The sequence below is a fragment of the Camelina sativa genome, chromosome 7 (assembly GCF_000633955.1).
Source record: "Camelina sativa cultivar DH55 chromosome 7, Cs, whole genome shotgun sequence".
NCBI classification, from domain to species: domain Eukaryota; kingdom Viridiplantae; phylum Streptophyta; class Magnoliopsida; order Brassicales; family Brassicaceae; genus Camelina; species Camelina sativa.
In genome coordinates, this window is record NC_025691.1 from 17752900 (window position 1) to 17767581 (window position 14682).

At 34.2% G+C, this 14682-nt stretch overlaps 4 protein-coding genes and 1 pseudogene across 4 annotated transcripts; 4 read left to right on the top strand and 1 right to left on the bottom strand.

Moving 5' to 3' along the window:
- LOC104701394 (sufE-like protein 2, chloroplastic) lies at positions 1731-2722 on the top strand. Its single transcript, XM_010417071.2, has one exon. The coding sequence runs from the start codon at positions 1860-1862 to the stop codon at positions 2646-2648; it is 789 nt and encodes a 262-aa protein (XP_010415373.1). The 5' UTR covers positions 1731-1859; the 3' UTR covers positions 2649-2722.
- LOC104701393 (sufE-like protein 2, chloroplastic) lies at positions 2738-3530 on the top strand (the record flags this gene model as incomplete). Its single annotated transcript, XM_010417070.1, is given in 1 exon segment — positions 2738-3530. A coding segment is annotated over 1 exon segment (719 nt), but the record flags the coding sequence as incomplete, so codon positions are not given.
- LOC104701395 (probable protein phosphatase 2C 14) lies at positions 6888-8698 on the top strand. Its single transcript, XM_010417072.2, has 4 exons — positions 6888-7357; positions 7446-7619; positions 7692-7862; positions 7975-8698. The coding sequence occupies exons 1-4, from the start codon at positions 7025-7027 to the stop codon at positions 8560-8562; spliced, it is 1266 nt and encodes a 421-aa protein (XP_010415374.1). The 5' UTR covers positions 6888-7024; the 3' UTR covers positions 8563-8698.
- Positions 8674-10180, bottom strand: LOC104701396 (alpha-L-fucosidase 3-like). The gene is made up of 3 exons (XM_010417073.2): positions 9876-10180; positions 9416-9795; positions 8674-9324 (listed from the first exon to the last, which is right to left on the bottom strand). Exons 1-3 carry the CDS (start codon positions 10117-10119, stop codon positions 8818-8820), a joined length of 1131 nt encoding a protein of 376 aa, XP_010415375.1. The 5' UTR covers positions 10120-10180; the 3' UTR covers positions 8674-8817.
- LOC104704719 overlaps positions 12472-14682 on the top strand; it is a 4870-nt pseudogene continuing 2659 nt past the window's right edge.

The window sequence follows — 14682 nt, forward strand, 5'->3', positions numbered from 1 at the left end:
AAAAAAAAAAAAAAAAAAAAGAAGAAGAAGAGTGATCTACCAATAATACATCTATACTTTTTTAATAGTGTAAATAGGAAACGAATTGGTTAAGATATTTGATGGAATAGAAAATTAGAAAACAAGTTTAAAACGTGGTGTTTGGTCCCAATACAATCAAATCAAGTGTAGCCGTAAGCTATGACGAAATGAAAACTATTTTACACTATTTAACCATATGATATCTCAAGTCTTTTTCCGACATCATGGGCTCCTCAAGAATCAGGGGTCGTCGAATCGAATATGCTTTTGCCTTCCCCGAAAATGATAATTTATTTTTAATAGAGAAGACGTTTGTTGGAAGAGCGAGAGGCGAGTCAGTCACGTGCCACTCTATCCTCCAATATCGATTGGTCAGTGCTGTGGCTACCTCAAATCCTTGTCCATCGTATCTCTTTCTATTTAGCCTCTTATTATGATAAACAAAAAACCATATCGTAATTATGGTTTTGAATATCCTATTTCTCTTTTGAATCGACTTCTCCATTTTGACTTGGTCATGTTTGTATCATCAACACACCTAGGTTATACGATAACATTGAAAATAATTATTTTATTGTATCTAGTTTACCAAATACTCAAAATTCCAACTCAATTATCCAAGTACGTTGGATAAGTTAATATACAACGTAATGATTGGTAGTTAAAATAGCAAAAAGATATGGATTGGTATATATACCAATCCAAATTTAAGTGATATTGTGTTGCCGATATTTATTTCCAGATTCTATCAAATTATACATGCACTGAACCTCTTCTTTTCGCTTAGGATCTTAAAAGGAGGGTTACTTGGCAAATTCCGAATTAGTAAATTAATTCACGATGGTCCAATGATTGCTAATTTAATTTTGTCTTTAAACTTTAAATAACTAGGGTGCCATTTTTTTTTTGTTGACAAAAATAGCATAAAAAATTTTCAATCCTAGAATAAGTTTGAAATTTCGTCCAAATTCTTTATTTGGTTGATTAAGATCTAAATCGCTCAATTAGTCCAAAAACAAAACGGAAGGCAAGTAAAGATAAACTATAATTGAATATATAAAGAAAACGAATTTTAATTTAAACTTGTGATTCTATTCAAAATTGTAGATGTTTAAACGGCAAAAATATGTTTTTACAGACCTCAAAATTAGTAGAAATTTTTGTTAAGAATATACGTAGTCATTCTTATATTATAAGTTTATATAAACTTCAATTTTTAATATAATTTACTATTTTACATACAACTAGGTACTAACCCACGGAAAACTGCGAGCTGAACATTTTTTTATAAAAAATTGAAATAAATTATTTTATTATTATATTATTTATAAAAATTTATGATTAAAAATTCAGTTTGTTTATATTAAAATTTTTATATTGTAAAAATGTTTATTGAAAATCTGTGAATAAACATTTGTATCTAATGAATAAAAATTTTGATTCGTGCTGAAAATGTTTTTTGATAAAATTTGTAGTTATATAGATCTTATTTGATTAGATTTTTAAAATCTTATCTGTTAATTTTATTTTTTTAATATATTAATTAGTTTTGATTCTAATAAATTTTTTTTACTTTTTTACAATTTATTTTATTTCATGTGTCTCCAATACAATAGGAATCTAATAACATTAACAATCTTTTAACAAAAAAAAAACAAAATGTAATTAATGCAAATAGTTTTGGCGGGTCATAGAAGGCTCTATACATCTATCTAATCATCATCCTCTCTGTCGCGTTGAAAGAGCTCTCCTCTCTGATTGCCATTAAATATCTCTCTCTCTCTCGTCTTCTTCTACTTTCTCCTATTTTTTTTTCTTCATTGCCCTTGTTACGGACCATGAACACTTCATCATCGTTCAAGGTCTTTGCTTCTCCTCCTTTGATATTTTCCTCCCGACCACCAAAAAGTGCTTCCCAGAACCCAAGATTCTCTTACCAACTCCCTAGATCTTGTCCTAAATCCATTAGATGCATGCGAGATTCTGTTAATCTCCGTTCCAGTCCGAACGCACCAAGCGCTCTTTCTTTCGCAACGGTTGAAGCTCCCTTGGGGACAAAAACCTCGGACAAGCTTCGCATCCTCGTATCAGAGTTCCGGTCCTTAACCGAACCGATCGACCGAGTGAAACGTCTCTTGAACTACGCGGCCGATCTAGCCCCACTAGATGACACGGCACGCGTCTCGGCCAACCGAGTCACGGGGTGTACGACTCAGGTTTGGTTGGAGATAAAGATGGATGAGTTTGGGAGGATGAGGTTTAAAGCAGACAGTGATTCGGAGATCTCGAAAGGGTTCTGTTCTTGTCTGATCTGGATCCTCGATGGTGCCAAACCAGAGGAAGTGATGGGCTTGAGAAGCGAGGACTTGTCGGAGATGAACGTCGGGGTTCACGGAAAGGAACAGTCAAGAGTCAACACGTGGCAAAACGTGTTGATGAGTATGCAGAAACGGACCATGAGTCTAGTTGATGCTGACGTGGCGCACCGAGGAGGAGAGAGACCACCGCATCATCATAAGCATGATCTCTTATTTAAATACGTTAATGGAAGTTACATGGAATCTTCAAAGGTTCATCATGATTACTCCATTTCGTTGCTCCCCTTGTACTATGATTTCACCATATGAATGTGTATGGTGTTTTATTTGAATTTTGTAAAAGCCCTATGGAAACATAAATCAAAGTTTGTGTTCTGTCTCTCTTTGCAAAATCAAANGTGCTTCCCAGAACCCAAGATTCTCTTACCAACTCCCTAGATCTTGTCCTAAATCCATTAGATGCATGCGAGATTCTGTTAATCTCCGTTCCAGTCCGAACGCACCAAGCGCTCTTTCTTTCGCAACGGTTGAAGCTCCCTTGGGGACAAAAACCTCGGACAAGCTTCGCATCCTCGTATCAGAGTTCCGGTCCTTAACCGAACCGATCGACCGAGTGAAACGTCTCTTGAACTACGCGGCCGATCTAGCCCCACTAGATGACACGGCACGCGTCTCGGCCAACCGAGTCACGGGGTGTACGACTCAGGTTTGGTTGGAGATAAAGATGGATGAGTTTGGGAGGATGAGGTTTAAAGCAGACAGTGATTCGGAGATCTCGAAAGGGTTCTGTTCTTGTCTGATCTGGATCCTCGATGGTGCCAAACCAGAGGAAGTGATGGGCTTGAGAAGCGAGGACTTGTCGGAGATGAACGTCGGGGTTCACGGAAAGGAACAGTCAAGAGTCAACACGTGGCAAAACGTGTTGATGAGTATGCAGAAACGGACCATGAGTCTAGTTGATGCTGACGTGGCGCACCGAGGAGGAGAGAGACCACCGCATCATCATAAGCATGATCTCTTATTTAAATACGTTAATGGAAGTTACATGGAATCTTCAAAGGTTCATCATGATTACTCCATTTCGTTGCTCCCCTTGTACTATGATTTCACCATATGAATGTGTATGGTGTTTTATTTGAATTTTGTAAAAGCCCTATGGAAACATAAATCAAAGTTTGTGTTCTGTCTCTCTTTGCAAAATCAAAGTTTGAGTATAAAGACCCTTAGGTTAGCAACAAATTTTATAAGAATACTCTAGCTAACACAAGTCTCATTATGTAAGAAGAATTTTAGTCGTTGGCGGCTAACCAGAATCGTCCGTATTGGTAAATAAAGTCAACAACACCAACCCTGTATCGGGTTGCTAAATCGTCCATGATATTTGGTACTCAATTTTTCTTACATTTAAGTATCACTTTCCGATACCATCTTGAGCTGAGTTTAGAATATAATGACGGCAATGAACGAGGGACCATAGATGGGCCTCACGATCGATATGGTTAAGAGACACAATCACGAGTCAAATTTTCTCGTAGAGTATCATTTATACTTTGATTTTCCTGATTAAAACATTTTAATTAACTTCTAAGACCTTTTTCTGATTTGGGGGGGTGGGGGGTGTGGGGGGTTAGAAGTGTTTTAATCGAAAAAAATAAAAATAAAAAGATATCAGAAAATCTCTTATTTAGTCGGTATTCAAGAAAGCGCTAGGCGGTATCTGGGCGGTGACTCAACGCCTAGCGCCCAGAACGCTTAGTCGGAGTTTAAACGATTTTTATGCGGTTTAAGCGTTTACAACATAAAACATTATATATAATTATATTAAAATATATGTTATAAAAATAAAAAATTTATAAATTATAAACAACGGTAAGAAAAATATATTTATTTAAGTTATATTAACAACATGTAAATGTTTATAAATGTTTATAACAACATATAAATGTTAAAATAAAATGTATGTAATTTTAAACGGGTTAGGCGGTCATCTAGGCGTCTGCTGAGCGCCTAGCGCCTAGACGGCGCCTAGGCGGCTGCCTAAACCGCTTTCTTGAACACTGTATTTAGTATACTTGATTTTGTAATAAAAGACCATATATGTCAGTATTTGTTGTTTAAACCAATTAATAGAAGAAGCAAAAAAAATTGATGGTATCCAATGAAAATGAAAATTGGGCAATAGAAATTATTTAATATACTAGACACCTAGCGGAAGTCGGGCAACAGAATCCATTGGAGTTGCCAACGCGAACCAACCAAGTTGTTCAACACTCTTGTTTCGTTTGTTTTGAAGTGAAATAAGGCTTGCGTATAGAACACCAATTAGTTCGCCATCAGCGTTAAGTAAAGGATTTCCCAAACAACCCTGCCAAAAAAATTATATATAAAAATTACTATTATTAAATATATTTCAAATCAGGTTATAAAAAAAATTCCTAGACACCAAGTCATATATATGCTATGATAATGTATATTTATTTTTCAAAATACTTATTATGCGTTATATATATATATATATATATATATATATCAATGCTTATATAGACAACATTTGTCTTTGCCAAAAAATAATATATATATATATATACCACATTTGCACTAATTGGGCACATGTGGATGTAGTATAAAGGTTCTAAAAGTAATTTCATCTCTCCCAACAATCTAATTCTAAGTCTAACAGTAAATGAATATTGAACTGTTTGGAAGATTCTTTTCATTTTGCTTTTTCGGATTTGAATGTTTGAAAACTGAGTTTTCTTTGATTTTACATGTTATATATGATTTGATATTGTATATGTTTTTAGATAAAATAGATCAAACCAATATAAAAGAAAATTAATTTTAAATCCATGAAAACTCAAAATGAGTTATTTTAATTTATCAAACAATGTATATATTTTTAATAATATTTGATTAAATGCATAATTTCAGTGAACCAAAAAGTCAGATTGACAAATTAATGTATAATGCTTTAGAATATCATTTTTTCCGATGTCTTTGTTTACGCTTAAACATGTTTCTTTACTAAGTAAATAATAGAACATTGTTATCTTTAATAATATCATATATATTATAACATAATGTAATGCAATGATTATATTTCAAGTTTAAATATAAAGTTGCAACTTATATAACATTAAATCATATATTGGCAAACCAAATTTTCGTAAATTTTAAAGACATTACACAGAATTATTGTAATACAATTATTACATAAATAGATGTATGTATTATAAACTATCGAAAAATACAACAGACGAGAGATCAACAATACAACAGAAAAATAAACAGTTGTTGACAAACTTCATCGTTATAAATTCAGTTTAGTAATCACATTTAACTATCTATTTCATCGTAAAACCATAATTCACTTTTTCATGAATTAAAGTTAAAATTTTAATAACAAAAACAATATGAGCATCATATGAGATAATTGTATATTAGTTAGCATTTTAAATTTAACAATAAAAATAATCAGTAAAAGAATCATTTAACATCCACAAAAATTTGGAAATCCAAAAATATCCTAAATATTATTCTTCTATATGTCATAATTTCATAAGTAATACTTTTGTTAATTTTCATCAATTAACCAAAAATTCATTCCTACAAACTCATTTTTTCTATTTTGATTCTTAAGGTTTCTCGTATTACTACATGCATTAAAATCTTTAAATTAAAACATGTAAAACTATACTAATACTCATCATGTATTGATTTTTTTTTAAGTTCATTATTCTTTCAAGGTTTTGTGTACTTAATTACAATAAAAATTTATATTACAAAGACAAATACAACTTATATCCGACTTAAATTATGTTAAATAACTTATGTTATTCTTTTTAACTTTGTTATTCATTATTTATTGATTAATATACATGTTTAATAAATTAAGTTTTTGCTTACACATGTCAAATTTTATTGAAAACATACATATAATATAATTAGCATACATTGAAAATATATTGATTTTGTTAGTTTTCCTTTTTGATTTAGGAACATAAAATTTTAAAAATAGAAACATAAAAAAAAAAAAATTGACACGTGTCAATATCTAATCAATATATTTAACACGTGTTAATGAATAACTTTGACATCAAGCTTTATATAATAAGATATGAATATATATATATATATATATCCTCATATAATTAAATTTATGACTTTTATTACAACAATTGCATTATATGGAATGTCATCTAATTTTTTGTAAAAACTATAAAGAATCATAAACGTATATATTTTTCTTTGTTAAAGACATACACTATATATATATATATATACTCATATTCATTGTATATAGTAAATCATTTAAGGTAATAAAATGTGCATACACGTATTAGTAAATTACAACTCACTCATACATAAAGCAAAATCCAGCTAATATATTGTTTTTGTTTTTATTGTTAATATTTCATTAATTAATTAAAGATACACATTGAACCAAATAAAAAGGACATAAATCCTAAAAAATTTATGTAAGTACGACTGAATTCTTCGGTTACATTTTACCTTTTTCCAAAGTTTTCTCCGATTTAAACGTTTGAAAAAATCTGAACTTTTCTTCAATTTTGACTGAGCCAAAAAAAAACCCTAAAGAGCATCATCATCTATAAAACCTTTAACCCAATTGACTTTTCTTTCCGCTCACACAGTTCTCGTAGCCGTTGCTCTGTGACAACGATATGAGTACTACTACACTCGCCTCTGGGAAAAAAAAGACAAACCTTTCTTCTCCCATGGCTAACACATCATCACCCTTGTGTTCTTCTTCCCCTTTGTTGATGATCCCAAAGGTCTTGCCTTTGACTATGAGGAGGAAGAGACCCACCCAGTTAGATATCCCTGACATTAAACCGGCTCGAACTGAGTACTCCATATTCAGAGACTTTGCTCACCAAAACGACGCCGTATCTCTTGGTGGTAACGGTTTTGGTCTTGTCTCCAGGAAGGGAAAGAAGAAGTTTATGGAAGATAGTCACAGAGTTGTTCCTTGTTTGCTTGGTAACTCCAAAAAGGTATCTTTCCTTCTTCTTTATTCCTTCTCTTGATTGAATATGATTAGGTTTGAAATCTTTGAGTGTGTTTAATTGATTGATTTTGAAGGGTTTCTTTGGAGTTTATGATGGTCATGGAGGTGGGAAAGCTGCTGAATTTGTGGCTGAGAATTTGCACAAACATGTTCTTGAGATGATGAAGAAGAACTGTAAGGAGAAGGATGAGAAAGTTGAAGCCTTTAAAGCTGCTTACTTGAGGACTGATCGTGATTTCTTAGAACAGGTAACAAAAAAGAAGGATCTTTGAATTTGCCTTCTCAATCTACTTTGTAACTCACTGGTAGCAATTACACAGGGTGTTGTGAGTGGTGCTTGCTGTGTTACTGCTTTGATACAAGATCAGGAGATGATTGTCTCGAATTTGGGAGATTGTAGAGCTGTTTTGTGCAGGGCAGGTGTTGCTGAGGCTCTTACTGCTGATCACAAAGCTGGAAGGGATGATGAAAAGTTAAGAATTGAGAGTCAGGTAATGTTGTGAAGAAGAAGTTGGTAACTTTTTGCTGAGAATTGTGTGTTGAGAGTCTTGAGACTTATGAGAGTTGTTTTGTGATACTTCTCCTGATGTTTTTGATATGTAGGGAGGTTATGTTGATCTTCATCGAGGGGCTTGGAGAGTTAATGGGACACTCGCTGTTTCCAGAAGCATTGGAGATGCAAACTTGAAGAAGTGGGTGATTGCTGAACCTGAAACAAGAATACTCAAATTGGAGCAAGATATGGAGTTTCTTGTCTTAGCTTCTGATGGACTTTGGGATGTGGTCAGTAACCAAGATGCGGTTGACACCGTGCTGCATGTTCTAGCTCAGAGGAAGACGCCTACAGAAAGTGAGGCGGAGAACTTGGGGCAGGGCCATGTCAATGTGAGCCCATCTTCGAAACTCCGTCGTGTTTCGCTGGTCGATTCACCACCAGTTCTGTCTCCAATATGTGCAAAGTCCCCAAGTAGCTACAACAACTCAGAGAATGAACCACCCTCACCCCACTGTGAAAACGGGAGTCCACTTTCAAAGTTACGGAGGACCACACCGGTCAGGCGAATGAAGATGGACTCCGAGTCTTCTTGGGCCAAGGCTGCTTGCAAAGAACTCACTAACCTGGCTATGAAAAAAGGTAACATGGATGATGTTACAGTGGTGATCATAGATCTCGATCACTACAAATGCTGAAGACTCTTACCAACTTACTCTTTACATGCATATATGCTTGTTGAGTTGTCTCTATAGTATCATATCCCTTGGCAACTTTTAATGGTTATGTAGATTCTTGTTGATAAATGATGAATCTCACCAAAAATTTCTTATTGCTTTCTTAATATATAAGTTCATATCACTGACAACCAAATCGTTTTCTTAGATTTGTTTCCTTTCTAATGGATTAAAACAAACTCATAGAAAAGAAGAAAAGCTTGTTTCTTCTTGTTGTCACTGCCTGTGGCAAGCCATGCTCAACCCGGGCGCGATCTTATCGAAGATGAATTTGTTAGCAGCCTGTGTGAAGTGCACACCATCCCACACGACAGCCTTACCAGGCTCATAGCACGGCTTTCCAATGTAGATCTCTTTACCTTTCACAGTCTTCTTCATCCCACAACCAATGCCCTTGTTGTAGTTATACTTCCCTCCATGTCCACAACATGAAATCAACGATCTCTTGAAACCATGACCCTGAGCGTGAAGAAACAACTCATGCTTGACAGAGTAGACATCTACATAACTGATGGCAGCTTCGGCTAATGAAGCTCTTAGCTCGATCACTGCTTGTTTCAAAGCGTGATTGAACTGTTGAGCTAAGTGGTTCAAGGAAGAGACACATCCGTGTGCATCAAAGTCTGATGCTTTAACCGGAAACCATTCGATAACATACGCTAAACAACCAATAGGTCCTGTGTTGTGGATCCAGAAGTATCTCCCTCCTTGTCCATAAATATTCTATCACCAAAAACAAAACAACAAGTCAACGACACATTTTTATATTTTACCCTTTAAGCAAAAGCAGAGAACAAAAACAGAGAGACCAAACCTTGATAGCATTCTTGAACTGACTAATGATCTCAGGAACTTCGGTTTCAACTTGTTCCACGGTTTTATTAGCGAAGTAACCTGCAGTAAGATCGTTCTGTCCCATGTCAAACGTGTACAAAGCCTGTGAGAAGCTGTCTGCTTCAGGCAACATGGTCTTGTAAACCCCTCCACGACTACGAACAGTTTGAGATCTGTTGTGAAAATTGTAGAACTGAACAAACTGAACATCGAGTGAGAATGGGCTGAATCCACTTTGACGTAGAGTGGAGTTAAGAGCTCTAATGGGAGACCCCGCAGTAGCGAAGTTAGCTCCGTGGCTGAAGTTTGAACCAACCGAGTCTAGAAACGCGCTTAGATATGGCAATCCAAGACATTCCGCTATGTTTCAAGAAAAAAGCCATATCAGTATAAAACGCAAAACGCTATAGTCAATAGATAGAAAAAGAGTTTGGTTTTACCTATGAAATCAATGACGAGGCGACCGTCACAGTATCTTCCGGCGGGTGAGCCAAAGAAGGAAGAGCCGTGAGGAGGACCAGCTTGGCCAAAAGCGGCGGAGAGACCACCGGTGTCGGAGTTAGAGTCACCAAAGTTAAAGATTGCTGGAAAATGACATTGTTGCGCATGCGTTGATGATGTTGATAGTGAGAGGAATGAAGAAAGCAAAGAGAGAGTAAACAAAGAAGATATGATTGGATTCATTGGTAAAGCAGAGGACGAAGAGATCTAACTCAATCACGGGACTATTTTTATTCCTCAAGATAAAAAATAAAAATAATATATAGGGTTTATATAGGAGATGCAAACAAACAAACAAAAATGGTACGAATGTATTGTAGAAAGAAGAGAAACGTTACCCCCACCAAGGCACTAAAGAAAAAAAGGAAGGTTGGCAAAAACAAAACGAAAAATCTGAAATGAAAAAATATTTTTTAGGTTAATCTCAAATTTGTTTTAGATTTGTTTACTAAAATACCTCTTGACTCATACAATATATCTTTGTTAATCTCTTTTGAGGATTTGTTAGTATATCGTTTTAGATTTGTTAATCTCTTTCTTTTGAGGATTTACCTTCATCTGATTTGTTTCTTATTATAGTAGCTTTCCATTTTCGTATTTAAGTTTTCTTTTTGTGTTGTATATATCTTGGCTTTTAAATATGTTTTGTCTTCTGTCACATTTTTTCTCAAATCCTTTATGCATGAGTCCTTGTGAATTTACTTTCCATGTCACGACTATCATGACGCATTATATTCGCCGAAACTTAAAAATGTTTGTTAGAATTTACGATGTCAGGGTTGCAGAGTTGTAGTTTAAAAATTTCATAAATTTAAGGTCAAATGTAAATCGAACAACCCACGATATTTACCTTCTTTGCAATATATGTTGAAAGCCTACGATATTTTGCAGGCATTGGCGTAGTGTACTAGTGTTCATCAAGAATCATATGCGAAATCTTGAAAAGTTAACTTATTAGTTCTTTACAAAATAAACAAATAATTTTTAAATTTTTAAATAATAAACTTTATATGATAGATTGTATGTAGAAAATTTTATAAAAATTATAAACTTACATGAAAATAAAACTAACTTTTAATTGAGTTAACGCCTAATTAACTGCCTCTATGAAAGAGCACTTTATGTTTGACCCTTTAGAACTTTACAATATTTGAAAACAATTCAAAATTTCAGAACTTTTTTTTTTGTCTTAACTTGGTAGGAGGGGTTCAGGACTAAGCCTTAATCTTCTCATGGTCCATGACTAACCTTTACTAATACCTTTATCACATGGCATAAAACATCCCTCCCATCAAAAAATTCGAACTGGGAATCCCATGGATCCAACTTGTACACTTAAACCATGCTAACCCAACGCAACGTTAGTTAAAGTTTTTTTTGTTTATAAGACAACACAACCTTTTTTTTTTTTGCCAAACTAGTATAAGACAACACAACCTCCTACAGTGGAGTACAACAAAATGTTTCAGATTTTTTTTTCAGAAACTGTTTGTTGATAATATGATTTTATTTAATTTTAAAGTATATATGGAGACCCAGCGACAAGAGATTTATTACTATTATCACCTAAAATATACGAACTTATTTGTATCATGTAAGAAACGTTTTCTAAATGTTACTCTTATCAGCAAAAAAAATTGGCAAAACAATTTACTATCCAGTCCAGTAGTATTATTTTTAGCTTAAAATGGTGGAGAAGTGATAAGAGTGACGTTTTTTAATTTGTAGTATTACAAAACGAATTATTAACTTTAAAATTAAATAAAATCAGCTAAAGCTAAACGTGGAAAAATTCAAACAAATAATAATAATTCTAGAAGGAACTGTCAATAATCTCTTTTCATACTAATTAAATAAGCCAGTGATTTCATTTTCACCAACCGCGATTAAATCACGTGGGCAAATCCGAAAGCACTATATCCACTTGTCAGCATTAAAATTTAAATAAGTCTATTAGATAATTTAGATGCTAATCAGTGTATTAAGTATTAACATGTTAAAAAAGCATTGTACACTATATAGTATGATATACATAAACATATAATATGAATGGAAGTATTTATATATATGCAAATAATGCAATTTTTTTCTCTTCACTAGAGTAAGATAATAAGATTTACATAATAATAATCATATGCTTGTCAAATGAAGTAGAGTACGTAATCAATATTAATTCTTATTATATCTTGCACTTGAAATATAATATTATTATACCATAGACATTACTAAGATAATACAGTCACACACACCTTTGTTATATTTGATTTTTGATACCTCAATTTTCCTTGCAGAAAACATATATAAGATATATATAATTATATAAAATATACCTTTAGCAATCTTCAATGAATAAATTAACTGACTAGCATGGTAATTAAAATAATAATAAGAGACCGTTCACATTTATGTATGTATTCCCAATTTCATTAGTAATGATCACATTGAGTTTGAGGTACTAACTATTTAAAGAGCTTTGCTTCACTTCACTAAAATACCAAATATTTTTCCTTTGAGCTTACAAAAACAACCTAAAAAATGGGGTTGCCAAAATTTCCTCTCTTGGGACTGCTTCTGATCTTAACCGTCGGCGGCTCTCAAACCACAGCAGATGGCCCCGTGTGCCCAAAAACCGACACTCTTAGTCGAAAAAGTTTTCCGAAAGGCTTTCTATTTGGTACCGCCACTGCTGCATACCAGGTTCATACATGTTTTTTCACGCATGCAATAAGTAATATTTGGTTAATAGTACCCCTACAATATAGGTTTAAGAATTCTAATGTTTCAACTTTCAACTATGAAATTGTTACTAGAAACAAAAAAAAGTTATTGAAATAAAACGGACTTAATTTTAAGCTGGAACCTTTTTAGGTTTTGGAATAAGTCATCGATAAATATAATTGTTTGCATTAGGTTGAAGGTGCGGTAGATGAAGGTTGTCGAGGTCCAACATGTGGGATATATACTGCAAGAAATATCCGGGTGCGTGTCTCTCCCTTTGAGTATTGTTTTTTTGTTTTTTCCTCTCATAGATCTAGAGATCTCTATGCCAGGGTATAACAAAGATATAATATCTCGTTTAACTTTTGGGGAATAGTATCTGATCATCATAACTAATTAATTTTAGTCCCTTTTCAGCTAGATGTAACGGAGATGACGGTACCGTGGCCGTTGATTTCTACCATCGTTACAAGGTATATGCTTGTTGCTTAAATACAGTACACTTTTTGAGTTTGGGTAACCAAAAAAAAAACTGAGACCTGAATCTCATATCGGATCGTTTTAAAAGAAGTTTAGTAAGTTCACTCGCCGTCATGACGCGTTAAAGAGATCATTGTTGCTGAACTTGAATTAATCTTTAAACACTACGTACAACGGGATATAGGTTACTAATTTTGTTGTTATGCTGATTTATTCCATTCATTCCCATGCATGTATGCTGAATTATACTTGCAGGAAGATATCCAATTAATGAAACGATTGAACTCTGACGCTTTCAGACTTTCTATTGCGTGGCCAAGAATATTCCCTCGTGAGTTTAAAATAAATCTATCTTGTGAATCTATCATTTCCAAAAAAAATCTATAGCTTCCATATTTAAAATATATACAATTGAAATTGGCACATCAATTTATAATAATGTAACTGACTTTGGAATTGTTAAAATCTAAACAGACGGAAGAAAAGAAAAGGGAGTGAGCAAAGTTGGTGTCAAGTTCTATCATGACCTCATCGATGAGCTCCTTAAAAATGGTAAATATATTTTTAATCATAAACTCGAATACGGTTTTAGGAAAGGAAATTGTCAACTATGAAGGACGCGTGTAACCTGTCTGGCTGGTCTTTACCATCACCGAGATCTGATGCTGCTCTGGAACTCCATGCGTACCTGACCACTATTGAGCTCCCGGCATTGTCAGTGGAAGACGATGTCTTCAACTGGGTAGTGGACTCAACAAAATGCAAGGACTTTTCCTCCTCCCTAACCTGGGAATCCCTCAGGCCTAAAGCTGAGGAAACAAATTGGCATGATGTGATTTGGTTTCGTGGATCCATTCCGAAGCATGCGTTCAACATGTGGCTGTGTCACCTCAACAGGCTCCCTACAAAGCAGCGTCTATTTAAATGGGGCCTCCTGCAAGCGGCGGATTGTTCTTTCTGTTTTTCATTCGATGAAGCCTGAGACCATCTGTTCCTGTCCTGCGACTACTCTCAGGAAATTTGGCGGCTAGTCTTCCAAAAGCTTGATCCCTCCAGAAGTGCCTTTCTTTCCTGGTCCGAACTGCTGTCCTGGATCAGAGCCTCCTCCGCGCGTTCTCCCTCCCTTCTTCGTAAATTCGTTGCTCAAGCCGTCATCTACAATACCTGGAGACAAAGGAACAACCTCAACCACAACAATCAAGCAATCCCACCGTCTATTATCTTCCGGATGCTTCATAAGGACATCAGGAATATCATTCATGCTAGGAGCCATCGAAAACGGTTCTATCGTCTGATGGAGTTCTGGCTAGTCTAAATCTCACTTTCTGTGATTTCCCAACGTTGATTTCCTTGTTTTTATTCTTTTTGCCAAGGAATCAAAAGCAATAGGCTATCTTGTGTGAGCCAAACATTTCATTACTATTCTAATGATATTTACAGTTTAGCAAAAAAAACTAAGAATAACTTATCGTTTGTTATTCAGTTTCTCATACAGTTCTTGTTTTTTTTTTTTTTTTTTTTTTTTTTTTTTTTTTTTTTTTTTTTTTT